The following is a 22245-nucleotide window of genomic DNA, read 5'->3' on the forward strand; positions in this document are numbered from 1 at the left end:
TTTTTTCTTGATGTTGCTCCATCCTTAAATTCGTTAGCACTTTTAGGATTTTTAACGTATGTTCATTAGTATTAGACTGTAGTTTTATTGTACTTTGTTATCCAGATTGTTAGCACTTTCCCTGCTTTTCATTCTCTGAAACAGTCTGTATAAAGTAGGAATTTGTCCTTAAAGATTTGAAGTCACCCTCCTATTAAAACTAGGCCTGGTATCTTTTGGTAGAACAGAGGCTTTATTTTATTAATTAAATCTGTGCTTTAAGCTTACTCTGGCCTTTTTCCAGCAGCCTAAACTGAAAGCCTATTTTGTTTTTGAAAGATGCATTTGAAGGCCATCAAATTTCTTCCGAATCTGTATCAAATTGCCTTTAAGTCCTGGATCCTTTGTCTTTATTCCTGTGTATTGGGCTTAATTTAGTGATGTTTATTTATTGGTACAATTCAAAGGGCTGGGAACATTGTGGCCCACAGGAGAGGCCTTTGCTGGCTGCATTGGAGAGACGTTTTGGGTTCTGCTGGGCAGTGTGTGAAGAGAGCATTCGCCAGACCTCGGGGCCCCTGCACACAGAAGGTACATTACCATCTCTTGTCTTTTCAGAGCAAAATCTGGAACGGCAGGTGTTGCAGACACAATGCAGACGACTGGAGGCCCGGCACTACAGCCTCAGCCTGACGGCAGAGCAGCTCTCCCACAGCGTGGCGGTGAGTTGGGAAGGGACAGAAGCGTTCAAACACGCAACGTTTTGAGTTTGGGTTCAGAAGCACCCATGAAGATAAGTTTCAAAGAGGAAATGTGTTAAGAGGTCACAATTTGGACTGCATGCAGTGGCCCACACCTGTAATCCCAGCACTTTGGGAGGCTGAGGCAGGAGGATCATATGATCCCAGGAGTTCAGGGCTGCAGTGAGCTCCTATCATGCCACTGCACTCCAGCCTGGTTGACAGAGCAAGACCACCGTCTCCTAAAGGGGAAAATTCAGACACTAGTTGATTAGGATTTAGCTAAGGAAGGAAATATCGTTAACATAGACTAGGGATGCTGTTTGCAGAATGAATTATTGCCTGTATCGGTCTCCCCTACCGTGATTTGCTAAGGAGAGCAGCAGGGTTTTATTAGAGAAGGGAAGCTGAAGCAACCGAAACCATCTCACCCGGCTCACAGCCACGCTAACAGGACTGGTCCGGCAGATGTCCTTGTGGGGCAGGGATGGGAAGCAGGTCTCTCAGATCACTCCCAAAGTTTTTACATCTGGGGGGGTTCCAAGAACTCCGAGTTTGAGCCAAGACAGCAGCAGATGCCGATTCTTAAGACTCTAGAAGAACCAGGGACAGAACACAGGCTGAAGCTGAAAAGGAGACTTTATTTTTGAGGTGAAGTCTCTTTGTCATCCAAGCTGGAATGCAATGGCATCATCTCAGCTTACTGCAACCTCTGCCTTCTAGGTTCAAGCAATTCTCCTGCCTCAGCCTCCTGAGCAGCTAGGATTATAGGCATATGACACCACGCCTGGCTAATTTTTTTATGTTTAGTAGATGGGGTTTCCCCATGTTGGCCCGGCTGGTCTCGAACTCCCAACCTCAGGTGATTTGGCTGCCTCAACCTTTTAAAGTGCTGGGATTACAGGCTTGAGCCACCACGCCCGGCCGGGATATTTTCAAATGTAGGTTTGCAGTTCCATCCAGCATGTTTGTACACCACATGCTTATCCTTATAGAGGAAATAGATTGGTTTTGACACACATTTCCCTCTCTCCAGGAGTTGAGGAGCCAGAAACAGAAGATGGTCTCAGAACGGGAGCGGCTCCAGGCAGAACTGGACCACTTACGAAAGTGCCTTGCCTTGCCTGCAATGCACTGGCCTAGGGGCTACCTGAAGGGATACCCCAGGTGACGGTTTCCCTTGCACTAGGCCGAACCTATAGTATAGAAATATTATCTATTTTATTACCTTGAATATTTAATATTTTTCACTGGGAGGTTTGAAGCTTACAAAATGAGAATGTGCCATGCATGAAGCAAAGGATTCCAGGCTCCAGAAAAAAAGAATGAACTCACCTTGACGTCAATGCAATTGAATCAACGTTGTCATTCAGCGAGCAACCCATGTAGGATTGCCCATACTTTTTCTTTTTAAAGGTGGTTTTAGTCCTTCCTCGCCCACATTATTTCTTAATCTGAACGTGAAGGCTCCATTAGCAACACTAAAACGTGATCATTGACAGCCCCCCGTGCAGATGAGTGGATCAAACCGGTTCTGTTCTTTCTTGTGTTGCCATGTTACTATGCCTCAAGCCCAGTTTGCTTTTGCCGCAGTGATGGGGCCAGTCTCATTCCTCCCAGGAGTGAAACTTGCTTCAGCTAAAAAGGTTGGGTGCATTGTAAGTAAAAAAGGGCTTATTTGTTTCATTTACTTTCCTGCAAAATTTTCTTCAAAGCAGCAAGTCCTAGGAGCACACAAAGCAACCCAAAGGCTTTTCCCTGGAAAAGCTCTTACCTAAAGATAAAACCAATTCACAAACTGAAGGTACCTTTTTATTACTCCGTGGGGAGCATGTACAGAGCTCTGTGTATACACAGCTTCACACCCACTAGATTGTTGCTACAGTGGGTGGGGTTTTCATACAGACGTAAATTTTGAGAGAAAAGTCAAAGGTGCTTCAGCCTTGTACTGTGTATATATATTAAAAAAAACAAAGTTTTGTATGTTTTTATTACTTTAACTATTGTTATAAAAAGCCTGCCATTTTTAATATGTGGTTTGGGGGATTTTTGTTTTTCCTGTTTGGGGGTTTTGTTTGTTTTGTTTTTTTTGGGCAAAAAAAAAAAAAAAAAAAACCTTGCTTTTAGTGTTTGTACTGCTGCTGGTCAGGACATTAAAATATTGAAGTGTTTTTAAAAATTAAAGAAGAAGAAAAGTAAAAGAGCTTACCACTGGCGCCTATGCGATCACTTCATTTTTAGTTTGAGTTGCACCAGAAGCTGCCGTAGAAAGCCATGCGCTACTGCTTACCTCCTCCACTCCCCTCCCCGCCCCCAGCATCTGGACAAGCTAATAGCAAGTATCACCCATTGCTATCAAGGGAGGAGGTCTGTAGAACCTGTGTGTGACAATCATGTGCACACATGGGTGGGGGCTTTTAAAAACCTTTCAGGAAGTCAATGATTTCTGTGATAGAATTCTAAAGTGTGTGAGAGCAGGTACAGAATAGGAACGTCAGAGGCTTTATTTCAATGCAATGCTTTGTAAAAGCCACGAGGTCTGAGCTGAACCCCTCCTTTTTGAACTTACTGTGCTAAGCACAGGAATGGTCAGAAACTGGGCTCATCACACCAAGGCAAAGTCATGGGCAAGTCTTCCTCCTTGTCCTAGTTACTGCTTGTGGAGGCAGTGTTTAGATCAAGAAGGCCTCTCTTGCTACCAAGAGCCCTCACCAGAGGCCAGGGCTGCCAGTCACTCGTCTGGGGGGTGGACGCCTGAGCTCAGGGCAGGTTGCCTGACCTGTGTGCTGGCTGCTCACTGCTGTGACCAGCGGCAGAGCCCTTGGCTCTAGCCCTTGCTGCGCAGAACAGCTTGCTGGCAGCTGGCATCGTGTCGCTTTATCTGCCCCCGCACAGTTTGCTTTGTACGTCTGCCAAGAATCTTCCAGTTATTAGCAAACTCAGACAAATGTACCGCCAGTATTATCAGCAGTCAACAAGCGCCTTCCTCTCCACAGAAGCGGCTGGAAGAGAACTCGAGGGGCTGTGCTGCAGCCTCCCCTCGAAAGACACTGGGAGCTCAGCATGTCCCACAGGTGTTCAGAGGGAGTCGGCTACAAATGATCAGGGCAAAAATCTCACTGGATTTCTCCACTGAAAACCTGCGAGGTTTCTAGTCTGAAGGCTTAAGAGTCACATCTTAGCACTTCTGCTCTCAGGCCTCCTCCTCCATCACAGATGTCTGGATGCTTTTGGTAACGGCCTTGGCTAAAGTAAAAGGGAAAAGTAGATCCGATAACTTAAAAACATAGCTCATCCCTTACCATCCAAGGGGCGCTCCCTTGGTTGGATTTTCTGTGACAGCACAGGGGACAGGTGGTACACCATGAGGGGTCTGCCCAGGGTGGAAGCAGTGTCACTGTGCTAGCAATAGTTGGCTTCTCCCCTGCCAGTGGAAACCCCACTTCTGCCCGGTCCTTGAGCTTCTCGCCCAGTCTCCCCATCCTTCCACCTACTTGTGGCGATTTGAGTACTCCTGCTCAAGAAATACGACAATCAGAATACAAACCAGTGAGGCAACACGAATAAACTAAGAAAAAGGTAAGAAGTGTTTCTCAAAAATGAAAGCACACCACCCAAGACACAGTACCCAATCATGGTTTTCCCATCCAACAATCAGTTTCATACTTTGAAAACTTACTTTCAGATGATTCTCAACACAGTAGCACCTAAATCTGTTTTCAGTTGGGCTTAAAAGTTGACATGCAATCTCTTAAGTTTTTTGTTCAGCTATTTCATGTTGAGTAATACGTCAAATCCGCTCTGGAGTCGATTATGCCACCTGTGTGTCAGAATGTATGTGAAGCCCTCGGCTCGGTCCTTCAACCATCTTCCTACATTACCTGGAAGGGAGCTGCCATCTGTCCTCTGCAGAGGGATACCTTTCAATAGTAAATTATCTGGTTCCTCATTGAAACAAGTTATTTTTCTTTGTTTCATATAATCAGAGCCAGACTGACGATAAAATATGTTCCTAATCAATTGTCTCAGATAAGTGACCAAGACAGCATTTTCCACATTTTAGTCTACATTCTAATCTTAAAGGAAGAAAGCACTGAATTGGGACTAACATTCTGATAGGTTGCACCATTAAGAGTATTCAGAGAGCATCAAAAAGGAGCCCACACCTTCAGCAGGGAAGGATTCTAACACAGGGAATCTGCAGTTTGTAGCTGAATGGTATTTTCCTCAAGTAGCTCATAATACTGCCAAATCTCAAAAATTAAGCTGAATTTCAAACCAGATACTCCACTCCCCCTTTCCCTGAGCCTCGTGTTTCACACAAGTGTAGAAAATTCCAGGGATCCACCACAAGATGGAGATGGTCAGCACAAACCAATTCTGTTCCTCTTTAAAGTGTATATTAGCCACTTAGCAATCTCTATACTCTTTCAAGTAACCAAGCTGTTGACTTTCTTACTACTTGCAGTAGCCTGTCCCCAACTTTTCGATCCAGTGCTTAACCTAAAAAACTCCTTAACTCTGCCTTGACCTGAGGAAGACCATGCTAATTGGTGTCATTTTGTATGTACCCTGTGCTTAATTCTAGAACAGTAAACCCGTACACAGGTGGGAGGGAGGAACACCGGTGCCTCGGTCACTCTGGGGGCAGTTTAGATGCTGTGAAATTAAACCTGTTCTAAGTGTACTTGTTTGAATTAATTGTATTGTAATATTATTTGTTGAATGTAGTAATTAGGTATTTATGAATATATTGCTGTAATTTCTGACAACATCCAAAAAAATAAAATCTTCCTAAATCATGTTAAAAGGAAAATCTTTTTTATGATATAATAAAAGGCCAAACAAAAAAAGCTCCATAACTACATCTCCACAGATAAAACACATAGACAGATGCAGCTGCCTCGACTGGTTCAGGTTCTAAGAGGAGGGCATTAGGACCCCTTGCCCTCCACAATAACAAGTAGATTCATTCTAAAAGATCCCCAGATGAAAGCAGGAGGATTCCAAGGAAGGGTAAGATGAAAGAACAAGTCTTAGGACCTGAACCAACTCTGAACAGCACCTTAAATTATGGAGATCTCATCTTTTGGTCCCAGTCTTCCAGGTCTGACCCTTCAGTGTCCAAATAACCCCCAACACCTGCCTGGCGGGGACACATGGGCAACAACATGGAGCAATAGTGCACAGCATGCTAGACACTGGAGGGCCAAAGCTGGGTAATGGTCTTTTTAGGTTCAGCCTGTCACACGTGCATTCTCAGAGCTCCCCAAACAGCACCCCACTGCTTTTGGCCCACTGGTGTCCAGCCAAAAATAGGCTGGCCAGGCATGCCGGCTCATGCTTGCAACCCCAGTGCTTTGGGAGGCTGTGGTGGGAGGACTGCATGAACCCAGGAGTTGGAGGCTGCAGTGAGCTACGATCACCCCATTCTACTGCAGCCTGGGTGACAGAACAAGACCCTGTCTAAAAACAAAGTTAAAAATTTGTTTGAGATGGAGTCTTGCTCTCGTACAGTGGCGCGATTTGGGTCACTACAACCTCTGCCTCTCGGGTTCAAGCCGTTCTCCTGCCTCAGCCTCCCGAGTAGCTGCGACTATAGGCACGTGCCACCACACCTGGCAAATTTTTTTGTGTGTGTTTTAATAGAGACGGGGTTTCACCATGTTAGCCAGGGTAGTCTCAATATCCTGACCTTGTGATCCACCCGCCTCGGCCTCCCAGAGTGCTGGGATTACAGGCGTGAGCCACTGTGCCTGGCCAAAAATTAAAGTTTTTTTTTAAAACTGGTTACAGAACCTTCTATCCATTGCATGATGCTGGTCAATCATTTCATCTCTCAAGGCAATGTAATTTCTGTAAAGGACCTAACAATTCCAAAATGCTACAAATTAAGTAATTTTCTCTTAGGAAAAAAATAATTTCCCCTGAGCCCACTGTTACCTACAACAAAGAATCCTTCCCTAAATGCATCAGGGCAGCGTTAAAAGTCTGACTTTTCTTCTAGCATTGTCTTAAGTGTCACTCGTGCTCAATACATTGGTTTCATTTTTTTTCCTGACTCTCCTCTTGATAAGAAACCCATTAAACCTGAGCTAGAAGTAGCCAAGAGAACGAGACACCCCAGGTGTTGGTTTGCAGTTTCCAGTTGACTGCTGTGTGCCTCAGTTTAGTTTACTGAGTCATCTAAGCCACAGGCGCAGTCCTTTTACTTGGTAGTTACGCAGGACAAAAACCTAAAGACTCAAGAGTTAGGTTGGGTCCATGTTTATTGTGCATCAGGGCTTAGAGGAAAAGCACTGGTCAGCATTGTTAGCTGCACCATCTGCCATCCTTCCCTGTGAGCCACCTCCAGGAGAGTCCAAATTCAGCCCATTTCGAAACCAGGATCAAGAAGGCAGAAAAAAAGCTGTGGGCCACATGGCCACTCCTGCCGTATCAGTCACTGAACACTTGCCCAAGTGTGACAGATTCCACGCAGGAGACCTATGTGGCTCTGCTAGGGAGAATAACTTATTTGCCTAAAGCTTTTTTCTTTCTCAAAAGGGGAAAAAAAAAAAAAAAGGCTGGTTTCTAAAAACAGATGTGGAATTGAAGAATGTCCCAGGGAGCTAAGTTTTAAGGACCAATCACAAACTTGTTGCTTCTCCAACAATGTCCTGAATCCATTCCTTGCACCATCACATGTTTGTCATGCATTCAAAGTGTTTCTAGAGCTCCAGAACCACGAGTACCTCATCACGTCCTGAGCACTCACATCCCCAGCACTCACATCCCCCAGCAAGCCGCCTGCACCAGGCCTTTCTCTAGAAGTCCTGAGACTGAGTACTCTCCGAAGGCTGGAGGTTTGTGCGGAGTTTGTACATGTGGTTGAGCGCTTGTGTGAGGAAAGTCCCGCTGGTGTTGATCTCCATCAAGGTCAAGTTATCCAGCTAAAACAAGAAAACAGACCAAGTTGGCCAAGGAGTTTTTGATTTTGAGAAAAAGGTAAACTCTACCGAATAAAAATAAGAAACCAATGAACTTTCTAAAAAGCACAGCTAGTAATGCCTGCCTGTAATAGCCTCAGCAGACAGGAGGCCATGTGAAATTATGCAGCATCAAGGCCACTAGCACCCAGGTGAGGCGGCACCTACCTTGGCATGTGCCTCCTGCTGTCTCACAAAGCTGTCAGCAGACACTCGGAGTTTGGCTATACGAGTGTCCCACATATCCTTGACCAGGGTCCGGATTTCATCTGCCTTCGGGATGTTGTCTGAAGCACTAAAGGAGCAAGGGGTAAGTCAGTCAGGGAACACTTGATAAGCTGAGGCAATGCTGGATAGAGTGGCTCTTTTCAGGCAAAATACTCCAGCTATTCCAGACTCAGCAAGTCTGTTTTGCTTTGTTTTCAACTTTAGGATGTAAAGATGTGTAGCAGTTAAGCTTGGTGCCAAGGACATTCGGCAGTGATCCACATGGTGTTTCTTTTGCTCACAGTAACTATCCCATGGCAGGCTGCTGAACAGGACTTCTGTTTACCTAAGAAAATTAGTAGAGAATCAGCTCTAATTCAGAACCCTCTGTCTCAGGATAACAGCGTTCTGTGCTGCATAACCTCCATCTACAAGGAATCGGTTTCAAGGGCTGGCTCAAAGGTCGAGTTCTATTGCTCCTTATTTACATTGAGCAGATCTCCCTATTCCCCACCAGGAATCCAGGGCTTACAGCCTAAAGAAGCAGAACACCAGCTCCATGCCAGGTACTGGGCTCAGCACTTTACCTGGCATTTCTATCCTCATAAAAGCCCTGAAGGGAAGGGACTCTCCTGCTCTTCAGAGAAGACAAAAACAATGTTCAAAAATCACACAGAAGAAACTGCAAATTAGTATACAGCGAGCACACCTACACATAGCAAAATTCTGGCTAGAAGCTCAAAGTCAGCAAGGGCTGAAGGAAGGCTTTCACAAAGTTGAGGCTCCCTTTGTGAAATATTTTAAACTAACCTTGGAAGAAAAACTACAAGATAAAAGCAGAAGCAAATATTGTTCGTCGCTAGGCATTACAGGTTACGCTAGACATTCTCTCTATATATGCTACAAATAACTCCTGATTAGTAAGAGGCAAAAATCACTGGTACAAAATTTATGTGGTGAGTGTTATTTATAAACCCCCAAACATTTAGATCTTGTGCTCTGAATAGCAGGTTAAAGAACAACAGACCCCAACTCCTTGTCAACTTTACTGCAGAACAAATGTAAAATTAAGTCCCTTAACCGAATGAATTATAAAACAAGGTTTTTCATAAAAACTACATAGATATTGAACTTCAAAAACAAAACATGAATAGGCCCCCTCACCTAGCTAATGCCAAATTCTTACCTAGCCTGTTTATAGATCCTCTCCCTTCCAGCTACTGTCCCCACCACCACCGCAGTCTCTCTCAGGTCCCTCTGAGGCCACATGCCCCTCCCAGGGGCTGGCCACTGCAGCAGAATCTATGCCTCCACTCCCCTGCTCCCACGAATGTACTACACATGCTCAAATACCTCTGCTTGCCTGGCTACACCAGGTCCTTCACACTCTGTGCCAGAGCACATCAGCTCCTCCTGCCTCACTGCCCTCTCTCCTACCATCCACCTCCGACAAGTCTGCCCTCCCAGCAAACCTCTATGCGCCCTCTCTGGCACCACTTGGCCTACTGTGCTCTGATGGACTGTCAAAAGCATTGGTCACACTGAAGATTCACTATGGGCTCCCAGGCCCACATCTCTCCCCCACCCACACCAGGAACCAGGCCTATGGGACAAACGCCACTGCTTGGTGCATTGCTGGTTCTCGGCTTTTTATGAAATTCATGGGCTGACTGCAGCCTCATATCAGCCTAAGCACAAGCCCATGCTGTGTCCCCAAGTCTTCCTTTAAATTCAGCAGTGCCATTCGGTGGGCCCCCAGGCCTTCCTGCTGCTCTGCAGCATGCAGTAATACTAGTGTCCCAATGCTTTGTTCTAGTTCTGCTCTTGAACCCAGTTAAAGGATGCCCAGGGGGCTTCAGAAGCTTGACATTGTACAAATGACATTCTAAGTATCTCCCAAGCAAAATTATCCACTTGTCTGCCTTCTTTACTAATTTCACTCTTTCACTCAACAAACATGAGCCCCAGGCATCTCGCTGGGGACATATGCATACGAGACCCAGTCCCTGCCCATTTAGAATGGGTACATGTGATGGCACAGCCAGACAAACAAGAAAATTACAGCTGGCAAATGCCATAGCAACATGTAGAGCTGCCAAGAGAACATGTATGCTGAACCCAGAAGAGACATGTTATACTAACCAGCAGAGGTGAGCAGGAGCGGGGAAAGGACAGACTTACACGGCAGTGAACAGTATATGCAAAGTCAGAATTCTTAAAGAAGTGACAGGGGCCAGTGTGAGCCCCAGCCCTCCAGAAGCAGAGGAAAGAGCTGTAAGAGAGGGTGAAAGAGGGAGGGGGAGCACGCACCAGGCTGCACACTGCTTGAACACTAGGCTCAGGACTTTAGACTAGAGGGAAGACTGAGGATTTTAAGCAGGGAGTCACATGGCAGTTCTGCCTTTCAAAGGCCACTCTGGCTGTGATGTGAAGAACGAATGGGAAGCTGAGGAGCCAGTATGGATGAAGGCAAACAAGCTACAGGGTTACTACAGCATGATTTTGCCAGGAAGTGGGCTTTCCTGTAAACCAAGGGCAGAGGCAAATGTGAGTCCTCTGGCCTTTCCTGCGAAAGACACAAAAAAACTCAAATCCACCTACTACAAGGAGAAACAGGAGTAAAGCTGTGCTAAATAAAACACATACGTGGCAAAAAATGGCTACTGCCGATTCTGTGAGATACTGGTGGCTCACACTGGGGTCCCATGTCGAGTGATGTGAGGCAGAACAAAAAGAGCCAAGGGCTTCACCAGGGGGTGGAAAAGAGGAAAAATGAGAGAGAAAGGGAAAGAGCAGAGAGAAAGACACACAGAGACAGAGTACACCTGGCAGGTGTGTGTACACAGATGACCTCTGGTCGCTGACCTGAGAAACAGGGTGGCCAGTGCTGCCACTTACTGAGGCAATAAGCAAAGAAGCAGAGAGGAAAAGGCGAGGGTTGGAGGAAGGGCATGGCGAGTCCATCCAGTCTTGGGTGTGGCCTCAAAGAGGTGAGATCTACTTACTGATTTAACAGGAGCTTGGTAAGTTCCATGTAGTAAGGGCTGGGCATTGGGGTAAAAGTTTCTTCCTTTCGTTCATGATCCCTCATCTTCTCCAACTTTTCTGAAATTTAAAAGTTAATACATTTTACCATCATAGATATTTATTAAACCTTCCAAATTTACCTAGTGCCTATATTATCTAGCAAATACATGAAAAAATATTTTGGGACAACATTTGTATCATTAACTAGATGATTTGAGGCCTCCTTGAAACTTTCTCTCCAAAAGGTAAATTTTTGTCACTGCTTTGGCCTACAGAACATATTCCTAAAAAGAATGTTAGAGTCAAAAGTTTGATGTTTGTTGTGTTTTTTGTTTTTGATTTTCTTTTTTAGGGAAACAGCAAAGTACTTTACCTTTACTGCATTTTTTTCTTTTTTTTTTTTTTTTTTTTTTTTGGAGACGGTCTCTCTCTCATGCCAGGCTGGAGTGCAGTGGCAACATCACAGCTCACTGCAGCTTCAACCTCCCGGGCTCAAGCAATCCTCCTGTCTCAGCCTCCCAAGGAGTAGCTGAGATCACAGGCACATGCCACCATAACTAGCTAATTTTTTTATTTTTTGTAGAGACGAGGTCTCACAATGTTGCCCGGGCTGGTCTCAAACTCCTAAGCTCAAGTGATCGTCCTGCCTCAGCCTCTCAAAGTGCTGGGATTATAGGAGTGAGTCACCATACCTGGTCAGTATTTTGCCTTTGATGCAATAAGTGATCAAAGTAGTCAGTGACTTAAATTTATTTATACTAAGCCTTGTTCAGAAGGCAGCAAGACAACTTACAAAACTAGAGCCACCCTAGCCTGGGTGTGATATAATATCCTAGGGGGCTGAGCCACCCTAGCCTAGGAGCGATACAATATCCTAGGGGTTAAGGCACCCTAGCCTGGGCATGATACAATATCCTAGGAGGGTTAAGCCAACCCAGCCGGGAGGAGGCATGGTATCCTAGAGGGGTTAAAGCCCAGCGTCTAGAATCAAACAGCTGTGTCCAATTCCACCAGCACCAGCACTGTTCTCACACATGCTCCAGTTCCCTCAGCCCTCCCCCTCTGCAGAGAAACCTGTCCTGGGTGTGGACTGTGGAACGTAGCTAAGGGACAAGCACGGAGCACAGCTACGCTGCAGGGTCCCTCTGAAAGGGCCAACCACCCATCCCCAGGGCCCTTAGTGCTGTCCTGCAATCCTGGCCCAGTTTCCTTGGTCTACTCACCCTCTCTTCCCTCTCTTCATTGCCACCAGCACCACCTCAACCCAACACCCACCTCTCACCTGACACTCAGCTGAGTGTGACCCACATGCCACCCCATCCCCCAAACTCCCTGCGTAGCTTCTATGCACTCGAGGACCAGCCTTCCAGGTGTCCTGGACCCTCTCACCTGCACAGGAAGGCACTCCAGCAGCTCTCATGCTCTTGAATGATCACTGTCCCCTCCCTGCTTGATCCTCCCAAACACACTAATAGATACTGCCTTAAAAAGAAGGCCCTCCCAGGACACCCCTCTGAGCTTTCTTCTGAACGCACTAGGCTCCCCTTTTTGTCTCTTGGCAATTCCTCCTGACCTCTCGACACTGGGACACAGAGCTCAGCTTGCAACCCCTTTCTCCACTACCTAAACTCATATCCACACCACCTCATCCAAATACCACCCACATGCTCAGAAAGACCTCCAAATTTATACTCCCATCAGCCCCTGAGTCCTAACTCCTGACTCAATAATCTCATTGCTGCCGTAACCTCCCTCTGGATATCCAGAAAGCACAACAGTTCAAACCCCAACTCCTGATACCCACTGCAGCCCACAGCCTGCTCCTGCAGCCTCCCACCTCAGGAGACAGCAACTCCCTCTCCTTCTGGGCCTCCAGCCAACAGCCTGGCTGTCAGCTTTCACTCTTCTCCCTCACACCCCATGGCCAGTCCTTCAGCCAATCTTGCTGCTGCTTCCTTCAAAACACACCTAGACGCCCACCACATCTCCTACCTCCATCAGCTAGAGGCCACCCTCAGTGCTTGCCTGGATTCATTCCCTGCTCTGCTCCTATCACACGGACCTTCTCTACACAGAAGAATGATCCTTTCATTAACATCTGAATCAGCTTATGAAACACCTCTAGTCCACCTTTCTAGCAAATAAAGATACAAACAAAATTTTTGGCCAGGACATGGAACAATAGGAACTCATATTTCTTGTAGGATAAAGGCTCAGCTGCTTTGAAGAACCAGGTGGCCGTTACTTACAAAGTTAAGCATTAACCCTAAGATCCAGCAAGTCCATCATTCTAGGTGTTTATTTACCCAAGAGAAAAAAACATATCCATAAAAAGACTTGGACAAGAATATTCACAAAAGCCTTATTAATGGCCATAATGAGCCAGGCACAGTGACTCACACTTGTAATCCCAGCACTTTGGGAGACCGAGGTGGAAGCCCAGGAGATCAAAACCAGTCTGAGCAACAAAGTGAGACTCTGTCTCTATAAAAATTAGCTGAGTGTGATGGTATACACCTGTAGTCCCAGCTACTCAAGAAGCAGAAGTGGGAGGATCGCTTGAGCCCAGGAGGTGGAGGCTGCAGTGAGCCATGATCAAGTCACTGCACTCCAGCCTGGACATCAGAGCGAGACTCTGTCTCAAAAGCCAGAAATGAGCTGGGCACATTGGTGCACACCTGTAGTCCCAGCTATTAGAGAGGCTGAGACGGGAGGATAGCTTGAGCCCAGGAGTTGGAGGCTGCAGTGCACTAATAGGATCACACCTATGAATAACCACTGCAATCCAGCCTGGGCAACAGAGAAATCCTGTCTCTCAATGTTTTTTAGAAGCCAAAAATGAAAATCCCAAATATCTACCAACAGAAGAATCGGTGAACAAATATATAGTATGGAGAGTATCCAGCAACGGAAGAACTAACGATATAGTGTGGATATGAGTTTAGGTCATGGAGAAAGGGGTTGGGAGCTGAGCTCTGTGTCCCAGTGTCGAGAACATCAACAGGTAAATCTCAAAAACAGTGTTAGATAACACAAGTCATAAACAAAAAAAATGACATACTAGATTATTCCATTTAAATGAAGTCCCAGAACAGGCAGAATTTTTTTTTTTTTTTTACTTCCTGAGACGGAGTCTCGCTGTGTCTCCCAGGCTGGAGTGCAATGGCATGATCTCGGCTCACTACAACTTCTGCCTCCCGGGTTCAAGCAATTCTCCCTGTCTCAGCCTCCCAAGTAGCTGGAATTACAGGCGCCCACTACCATGCCCAACTAATTTTTCTATTTTTTAGTAGAGACGGGGTTTCGCGATGTTGGCCAGGCTGGTCTTGAACTCCTGACCTCAGGTGATCCGCCCATCTCAGCCTCCCAAAGTGCTAGGATTACAGGCGTGAGTCACCGTGCCCGGCCCAGAACAGGCAGGACTTATCTGTGGTGCAGAAGTCAGGAGGCAGCAGGCTATTGGGTAGGGTCTACAGACTGGTGCCTCACTCTTCCCACAATACGGCTCCAGCCCACGCAAAAAGCTCAAGGTGAACTCTCCACACCTTCTGACTCTGCCTGCGATAAGACAGGCCCTTGCCATGTATCACCTCGGGTCTGGGTGGAACGAAATTGCCAGAGACTGATTTTAAACAAGGGGCCTGGAGAGGATGCTGCACTAATGGAGCCAGGCCTGGTGGGTCTCTCTGCTAAAAAAAAGCCTTCTGGACGGGACAACAACTCACATCTGTAATACAAGCACTCTGAGAGGATCACTTGAGTCCAGGAGTTTGAGACCAGCCTGGGCAACATAGCAAGACCCCATCTCCACTAAAAAATAAATAAATAAATATATATATACACATACATACAAGTTTTAGTAGCACTTGCGGGCTATTAAAAACAAAGTGTACAAGTCAATGGTGTTTAGTATATTCAGACTTAGGCAACCATTACCTCAATCAATCCCAATTTTCATCATGCCAAAAAGAAACTCCACAATCCCTCCATCACCCAAAGCAAGACTGCCGTACTTAAGCAACTAGTAATCTATTGTCTCTATTGATTTGCCTATTCTAGACAGTTGATAGAAATGGAATGATACAGTGTGTGGTCTTTTGTGCCTGGTTTCTTTCATTCAGCAAGATGTTTAAGATGTTTCAGGTTCATCCATGCAGTAGCATGTATCAGAATTCCATTCCTTTTTATAGCTGAATAACATTCGACCCTTTTGTGATATATTATTTTCATGCATTCTGTTTAACTGCTTCTCAACATGCTAATCTATACTTAACTTTTAAAAATTTAAAACAAATGCTTCTTTAAGGTCATATATTTATTTTAAAGCAAATTGAAATATCCTACATTAAAATATAGGCTGGGCACAGTGGCTCACACCTGTAATCCCAGCAGATCTGCCAAGGTGGCCAGATCGCTTGACCCCAGGAGTTTGAGACCAGCCTGGGCAACATGGCAAGACCCCATCTCTACAAAAACGCAAAAACTAGCAGGGTGTGGTGGCACACGCCAGTGGTCCCAGCTACTTGGGAGGCTGAGGCAGGAGGATCACTTGAACCCAGGAGGTGAAGGCTGCAGTGAGCCGAGATTGCACCATTGCTCTCCAGCCTGGGTGATGGGGTCAGACCCGTCTCAAAAAATAAACTACAATTTTCACCCACACCAAAACCTAACATGACATTAGCAACTCTGGTTAGCAGACTCTGCTGAGAGGTGAATCTGGAAGTATTCCTTTCAGCTGGACAGTGGATAACAGAACAGAGGAAGCACGGACCTAGTCAGGAAGGAGGCCCCATGCCTCCTCCGCTTGGGAGAGGGTATCATCCCAAGCCCAGCCCCACCCACTCGTCAACCAGTCTCCACTACATCCTTACCTACGTCCATCCACTCTGGAGGGAGCAGGCGACATTTCTGTCTTTGTTTCAGGTTAATTGCCAGCCACAGGGGCACTTCCACTGGTAAACCAGGGTTAAAAGGCCCCAGGTCCCCCTGACAAAAGTAAAACAATTCCCCGTAAGATTTAAAAAGAACAAAAAAAAGCATTACTGTGCGTCACTGCTATCAAATAAGAGGCAAGGCATTGCAGAGGCTGAAGTCCAAATGCAAATAATAAAAACCCAACTGTTATCAGACTCAGAACAAAGCACCTCCTAAGCGGCTCGAGACACCCGCGAGCGTGGAGCACAGTCCTTCTGGCCTTTCCACGGAGGGGGATGTAAATCCCCCCCGGAGTGGGTCGGGGGTGCTCCCTCTCCCGCCTGCACCCTCCAACTCCAGAACAGGTTTCACACACCCAATGCTGGGGTCCTGGGGTGCGGGGAGGTGGGTCTGGGCAGGTACAGAGCCTGCCCTCCTTCTCCAGGACTCCCAGCGCCAAGGTGCCTCCCTTATACTAAAAACGCAAAGCCGGGCGGGCGCGGTGGCTGACAATCCCAGCTACTCAGGAGGCTGAGGCAGGAGAATCACCTGAACCCGGGAGGCGGAGGCTGCAGTGAGCTGAGATGGCGCCACTGCACTCCAGCCTGGGCGATAGAGCGAAACTCCATCTCAAAAATAAAGACAAAAACAAACAGAGGTAAAGCAGACTCTTGCCCACAATCCCAGCACTTTGGAAGGCGGAGGTGGGAGGATCGCCTGGGGGAGCCCAGGAGTTCGAGGCCAGCCCCATCTCTACCAAATAAACAAGACGGGGGCAGTGGCTCACGCCTGTCATCCCAGCACTTTGGAAGACCGAGGCGGGTGGCTCATGAGGTCAGGAGTTCGAGACCAGCCTGGCCAAACATGGTGAAACCCGTCTCTACCAAAAATACAAAAATTAGCCTGGCGTGGTGGCGGGCGCCTGTAGTCCCAGCTACTTGGGAGGCTGAGGCAGGGGAATCGCTTGAACCCGGGAGGCAGAGGTTGCAGTGAGCCTAGATCGCGCCACTGCACTCCAGCCTGGGCGACAGAGCGAGACCGTCTCAAAAATCAAAAAACAAACCAAAAAAGCCCTGTAAACCCAGGCGTTCGGGGCCACTGGCAAACGAGAGCAGCCTCGCTTTCCTCATCCGAGAAGCGGGAACTGCGGTGGGCGAGCCAAGCGCAGAGTGGTGGCCTCCGCAGATGCGGGAGCAGGGCGAGCCCGCGACCCCGGCTCTGAAGGCCACGCGGGAGCCCCGGACGCGCCCAGCCCGGCCTCCCCTCCCCTCGGCGTCCGCCCTGCGCCCCACGGCGGGCCCGGGCCTCACCCCTATGAGGTAGATCTTGTCCAGACTGAAGTTGGGGATAATGGTAACCAGCTCCTTCTCGGCGAGGAACTCGACCTCGGCAGCGTCCATGGCAGCGCGAGCGGCGGGCCAGAGCCTCACGGTCTCCTCGGGTTCCTCAGCGTCCCGGAGGAGGCGCCGTGGCCGCCGTTTTCCCGCCACGGCGGGAGCCCGCCCTGGCCGGAAGACGGCCTGCGCCAGCCTATAGGAACGCGGTCGACAGCCTATAGGCGCTGTCTGCGGGCGGCGGGGGCGGAGACCGCGGTCGCATAGAGCCCACGGACTGGCAAGGCCAAGGGAGGCTGAGCGCCGGCCCCGCCCCGGCCCGCGGACAGGCCCCGCCCCCTCCCCGGCTCCGCCCCGCCCGTGAGCGAGCACCTGGCCCTGTCAGGACCCCCTGCGGCTTTGGTGTCCTTTCGCCTCCCCGCTGGCGCCCGCCGCAAACAGCCCTAGTCAAGAGCCGGGGGTGGGGTTCCGGGCTGCTTCTACGCCGGCGTTCTGCATGGGACCAAGAGTGAAAGCATTTATTTTATTTTAATTTTTAAATAACTTTTCTTGGATTTGGGATCTCGCTATGTTGCTCAGGCTGGTCTTGAACTTCTGGCCTCAAGCGATCCTCCCACCTCGACCTCCCAAAGTGCTGGGATTACAGGTGTGAGCCATCGTGCCAGACCAGGAGTACCTGCATTTATTGGCCCAAACTCAGCACGGGGCCCGGGACTAGGCATCACCTGGGCTGACAGAGCGATGAGGGAAGACCTTGTTTCCATTAATTTCACAATCTTCTCCCCTCTCTGCACACATTGTTTAAAAAATCTATAAAAATGCAGATTCCTACATCCCATCCCACAGCTTCCAATACGGACACTTCAGAGCAGGGGCTCAGAATGTGCACTTCGGCAGGAGTCCCAGATGAGACAGGAGCGGCAGGTTGGCACCACCTGAGCAAATACTCACCTGCTCGCTGGCCCGGCTGCCCCTGCACAGTGGGCGCAGGTGAAGCCAGAGCGGTGTCTGGAGCTCACCTGTGTCAGAATCCCCTCGCAGGTGCCCATTGTTTGCACGCTCCTGGGAGTTGGGATTCAGGAGTCGTGGGGAGGACAGCTGAATTTCATCCAGGGCCAGGTGATTTTGATGCGGTGGTCATGGCCGGAAAAGCTTCCTGGAGGTGAAGTGCTAGTCTACGACTGCAGTCGAATTTAAAACCCTGATGATTAGGCCCCGAGAAAAATCACAGGAGACACGAGGATTCCAGGGTTTGGAATTGCAGCAGGAAAGCCACCCCTGCTCCCCTGCCCCCTCCCCCAGCTAACCAGGTGCTCTCGTCTCTGACCTCCCTGAAGCCCCAGGAAGGTGAAATAAAGCCGTAAAGCTCACAGGGCTGCTCACAAAGCCGTGTCTGTTGTGTATCTGCCTTGGAAGTTGTCCTTTACAGACCTGGAGTTCTCGCTGAGTTACGTTCATATGTGAAGACACATACTCTTGGCCAGGCAGCCTGTCATCCCAGCACTTTGGGAGGCAGAGGCAGAAGGATCCCTTGAGGCCAGGAGTTTGAGATCAGCCTAGGCAATATGCCAAGACCCCATCTCTATTAAAATAAACAAATATAAAAACAAAAGGGAAGGCCGGGCGCGGTGGCTCAAGCCTGTAATCCTAGCACTTTGGGAGGCCGAGATGGGTGGATCACGAGGTCAGGAGATCGAGACCATCCTGGCTAACACAGTGAAACCCCCCGTCTCTACTAAAAAATACAAAAAACTAGCCGGGCGAGGTGGCGGGTGCCTGTAGTCCCAGCTACTCGGGAGGCTGAGGCAGGAGAATGGCGTAAACCCGGGAGGCGGAGCTTGCAGTGAGCTGAGATCCGGCCACTGCACTCCAGCCTGGGCAACAGAGCGAGACTCCGTCTCAAAAAAAAAACAACAAAAAAAAAGAGAGAAAAAACAAATATGCTTGAAGAGAAGAAATAAAAGGTCACTCTGGATGCTGTGTGACCAAGGGCAAGTGACCACTCTAAACCCCTGTCTCTGCATCTTCAAAATGAAGTAGGAAGAGAAGGAGCCTGCAGTGTTCAGGGAGGAGGGGGAGCTGTGGGCCACCTGGCCCCTCCTAAAACAGAACCTCCCTGAGGCGGCTGCAGACATATGTGCCAGCCTGTCCCGGTTTTGATTAATGAGGGAATGTTTTCTTCACTGGCAAATATTTGTGTTCCGAAGCTGACGAGGGTTCACTTCCTAATTTGTCCAGCCTATAAAAGAGCAAAGGAAAAGATGAGAAAGCCGAGGTTCAGAGAGGTTGCTGTGGGATGGCTAGAAGGGCTACCGGAGCCTGGCTGTCCACATCACGGAACCTCGGTGTCCTTATCTGTAAAATGGAGCCAGGGCTGCCGCTAGCCTCACCGGGCTTTGGAAACAACAGGATGGGAAAGTGTGCAGCTTTACAGATTGCAAAAGGGTGCTCTCCTGATGCCTCAAGCCTGAATGCGTGAGAATCACTTGGTGGACTTGTGTCTTTCCCTTCATGGCAGCACGATTTATAATAGTCAAAATGTGGAAACAGCCCAGTGGCCACCCACTGATGTCTGGATAAATGGTGCCTATTCATACGATGGAGTAGTATTCGGCTGCAAATCATAATGAAGTCCTGGTACACACTACAACGTGGATGAACCTCAAAAATGTGATACCAGCGGTGGTTCACACCTGTAATCCCAGCACTTTGGGAGGCTGAGATGGGAGGATCACTTGAGCCCAGGAGTTCGAAACCAGCCTAGGCAACATAGTGAGATACCATCTCCACATAAAAAAAAAAAAAAAAAAGGCAGGACGTGGTGGCTCACACCTGTAATCCTAGCACTTTGGAAGGCCAAGACGAGGTCTTTGGAAGGGAGGATCATGAGGTCAAGAGTTCAAGACCAGCCTGGCCAATATGGTGAAACCCTGTCTCTACTAAAATACAAAAATTAGCCAGGTGTGGTGGCACGCACCTGTAGTCCTAACTACTCGGGAGGCTGAGGCAGGAGAATCACTTAAACCTGGGAAGTGGAGGTTTCAGTGAGCCAAGATCATGCCACTGCACTCCAGCACTCTGTCTCAAAAGAAAAAAAAAAAAAAGCCCAGCACACTGACACAGACACACACCTGTAGTCCCAGCTACTAAGGAGGTTGAGGTGAAAGGATTGCTTCAGCCTGGGAAGTGGAGGCTGCAGTGAACCATGATTGCACCACTGTACTCCAGCTTGGTTGACAGAGCGAGACTCAGTCTCAAACAAAACAAAATGTTATGCTGAGTGAAATAAGTCAGACACAAAAGTCCACATATGATATGATTCCATTCCTATGAAATGTCCAAAATAGGTAGATCCATAGAAACAGAAAGTGAATTAGTGGTTGCCAGGGGCTGGAGGAGGGGGAATGAGGAGTTAGGGGTACAAGGTTTCTTTCTGGGGTGACAGAAATGTTCTGGAATTAGATAGTGGTGATCATTGCACAAATCTGTAAATATACTAAAAACCACTGAATTGTACACTTTAAAAGGGGGAATTTTATAGTATGTGAATTATGCCTCAATAAAGCTGTTTTGTTTGTTTTTTAATTAATTAATTATTTTATTTTATTTTGAGACACAGTCTCGCTCTGTCTCCCAGGCTGGAGTGCAGTGGCGGGATCTTGGCTCACTGCAAGCTCTGCCTTCCGGGTTCACACCATTCTCCTGCCTCAATCTCCCGGGTAGCTGGGACTACAGGTGCCCGCCACCACACCCAGCTAATTTTTTGTATTTTTAGTAGAGAACAGGCAGAAGGATCACTTGAGGCCAGGAGTTTGAGATCAGCCTAGGCAACATGCCAAGACCCCATCTCTACAGTTTCATCGTGTTAGCCAGGATGGTCTCAATCTACTGACCTCGTGATCCGCCCACCTCGGCCTCCCAAAGTGCTGGGATTACAGGCATGAGCCACTGCACCCGGCCCAATTTTTGTATTTTTAGTAGAGATGGGGTTTCACCATGTTGGCCAGGCTGGTCTCAATCTCGACCTCTTGATCTGCCCCACTTGGCCTCCCAAAGTGCTGGGATTACAGGCATGAGCCACTGTGCCCGGCCTGTTTTTAATTTTTGAGATGGGGTCTGTCACCCAGACTGGAGTGCAGTGGTACAATCTCAGCTTACAGCAGCTCAAATCATCCTCCTACCTCGTCCTCCCAAGTAGCTGGGACTACAGATATGCCACCACACCCAGCTAATTTTTGTATTTTTTGTTTTTGGTAGAGACAGGTTTTTGCCATGTTGCTCAGACTGGTCTCAAACAACCCTTGGACTCCAGCAGTCCACCCACCTCGGCCTCCCAAAGTGCTGGGATTAGAGGCGTGAACCACCACGCCCGGCCTAGAAAGTTGTTTTGAAAAATGCCCCTCTCTAAGCCTCAGGCTCAGACTTTCTGATTGACAAATCCGGGGTAGGCCCAGGTACACAGCACACTCAAGAAGCTCCCAAGAGGTTTTTATGATTGAGAATACCGGTGAAGTGATTTGCCCCAATCTGGTCCAGCTCTGAGCCACTCCCAGCACCCAGCTGAATGCCAGTCCTCCCACCTGGCCTCAGGGTGGGGGAAACAGAGTCAACAGAAGGAAACCAAAGGGGAGCGGAAGACGGCAGTGGTGGAGGTGGGACTGCTACTTAAGATGGGGAGGTCGGAGGCCTCCCAGCATCATTCTCTGTTCTGTAAAACGCCTCCCCTAGAAAGCCGGAATGATTCCCATGGAGATGAATTAGGGTTGGAGACGTCAGTATGAACTCAAGTTGAGCTTAATACAGGTGCCAGGAGATGCACATAGAAGTGTTTTTGTTTTGCATTTTATGTTTTCTTTCATTTTTAATTGACCATAATGACACATATTTACTGGGTACCGTGATGTTTTGACACAGGTGTACATTGTGGACTGACCGAGTCAGGTGGATTAACCTATCCATCCCCTTCAATATTTCTTATTTTTCTATGGTAAGAACATTTAAAATATACTCTTTTAGCTATTCTGAAGTACTGAAGTAGACAATACATGATTATTAACTGTAGTCACCATGCTATGC

General features: G+C 48.0%; 2 protein-coding genes across 6 annotated transcripts in view; one reads left to right on the forward strand and one right to left on the reverse strand.

Annotated features, from left to right (window-relative positions):
* Nucleotides 1-5529, forward strand: part of GSE1 (Gse1 coiled-coil protein) — a 121215-nt gene extending 115686 nt beyond the window's left edge. For 4 of the 5 annotated variants that reach the window (XM_023229023.3, XM_023229018.3, XM_023229020.3 and 1 more), the window contains 2 exons: nucleotides 598-701; nucleotides 1756-5529. In XM_023229023.3, coding sequence (XP_023084791.1) covers nucleotides 598-701; nucleotides 1756-1890 — 239 coding nt within the window. In that variant the 3' untranslated portion in view covers nucleotides 1891-5529. The remainder of the gene's footprint in view (nucleotides 1-597; nucleotides 702-1755) is intronic. The other variant, XM_023229022.3, reaches the window with a different exon arrangement.
* A 1437-nt stretch (nucleotides 5530-6966) lies between these two features.
* Nucleotides 6967-17330, reverse strand: GINS2 (GINS complex subunit 2). The gene is made up of 5 exons (XM_023229017.3): nucleotides 17146-17330; nucleotides 15793-15907; nucleotides 10900-10999; nucleotides 7856-7982; nucleotides 6967-7651 (listed from the first exon to the last, which is right to left on the reverse strand). The coding sequence occupies exons 1-5, from the start codon at nucleotides 17233-17235 to the stop codon at nucleotides 7526-7528; spliced, it is 558 nt and encodes a 185-aa protein (XP_023084785.1). The 5' UTR covers nucleotides 17236-17330; the 3' UTR covers nucleotides 6967-7525.
* Nucleotides 17331-22245: the final 4915 nt, after the last annotated feature.

This window comes from Piliocolobus tephrosceles, chromosome 17 (assembly GCF_002776525.5).
Source record: "Piliocolobus tephrosceles isolate RC106 chromosome 17, ASM277652v3, whole genome shotgun sequence".
NCBI lineage: Eukaryota > Metazoa > Chordata > Mammalia > Primates > Cercopithecidae > Piliocolobus > Piliocolobus tephrosceles.

Bases quoted from the DNA above. Each gene is read 5' to 3' on its own strand.
- GINS2 (XM_023229017.3), bottom strand. From the start codon at position 17,235: ATGGACGCTGCCGAGGTCGAGTTCCTCGCCGAGAAGGAGCTGGTTACC. The intron at 11,000-15,792 runs GTAAGGATGTAG...TTTAAATTTCAG, and splicing joins TCCAGAGTGGATGGACGTAG to AAAAGTTGGAGAAGATGAGG. The intron at 7,652-7,855 runs GTAGGTGCCGCC...TTCTTGTTTTAG, and splicing joins AGCAGGAGGCACATGCCAAG to CTGGATAACTTGACCTTGAT.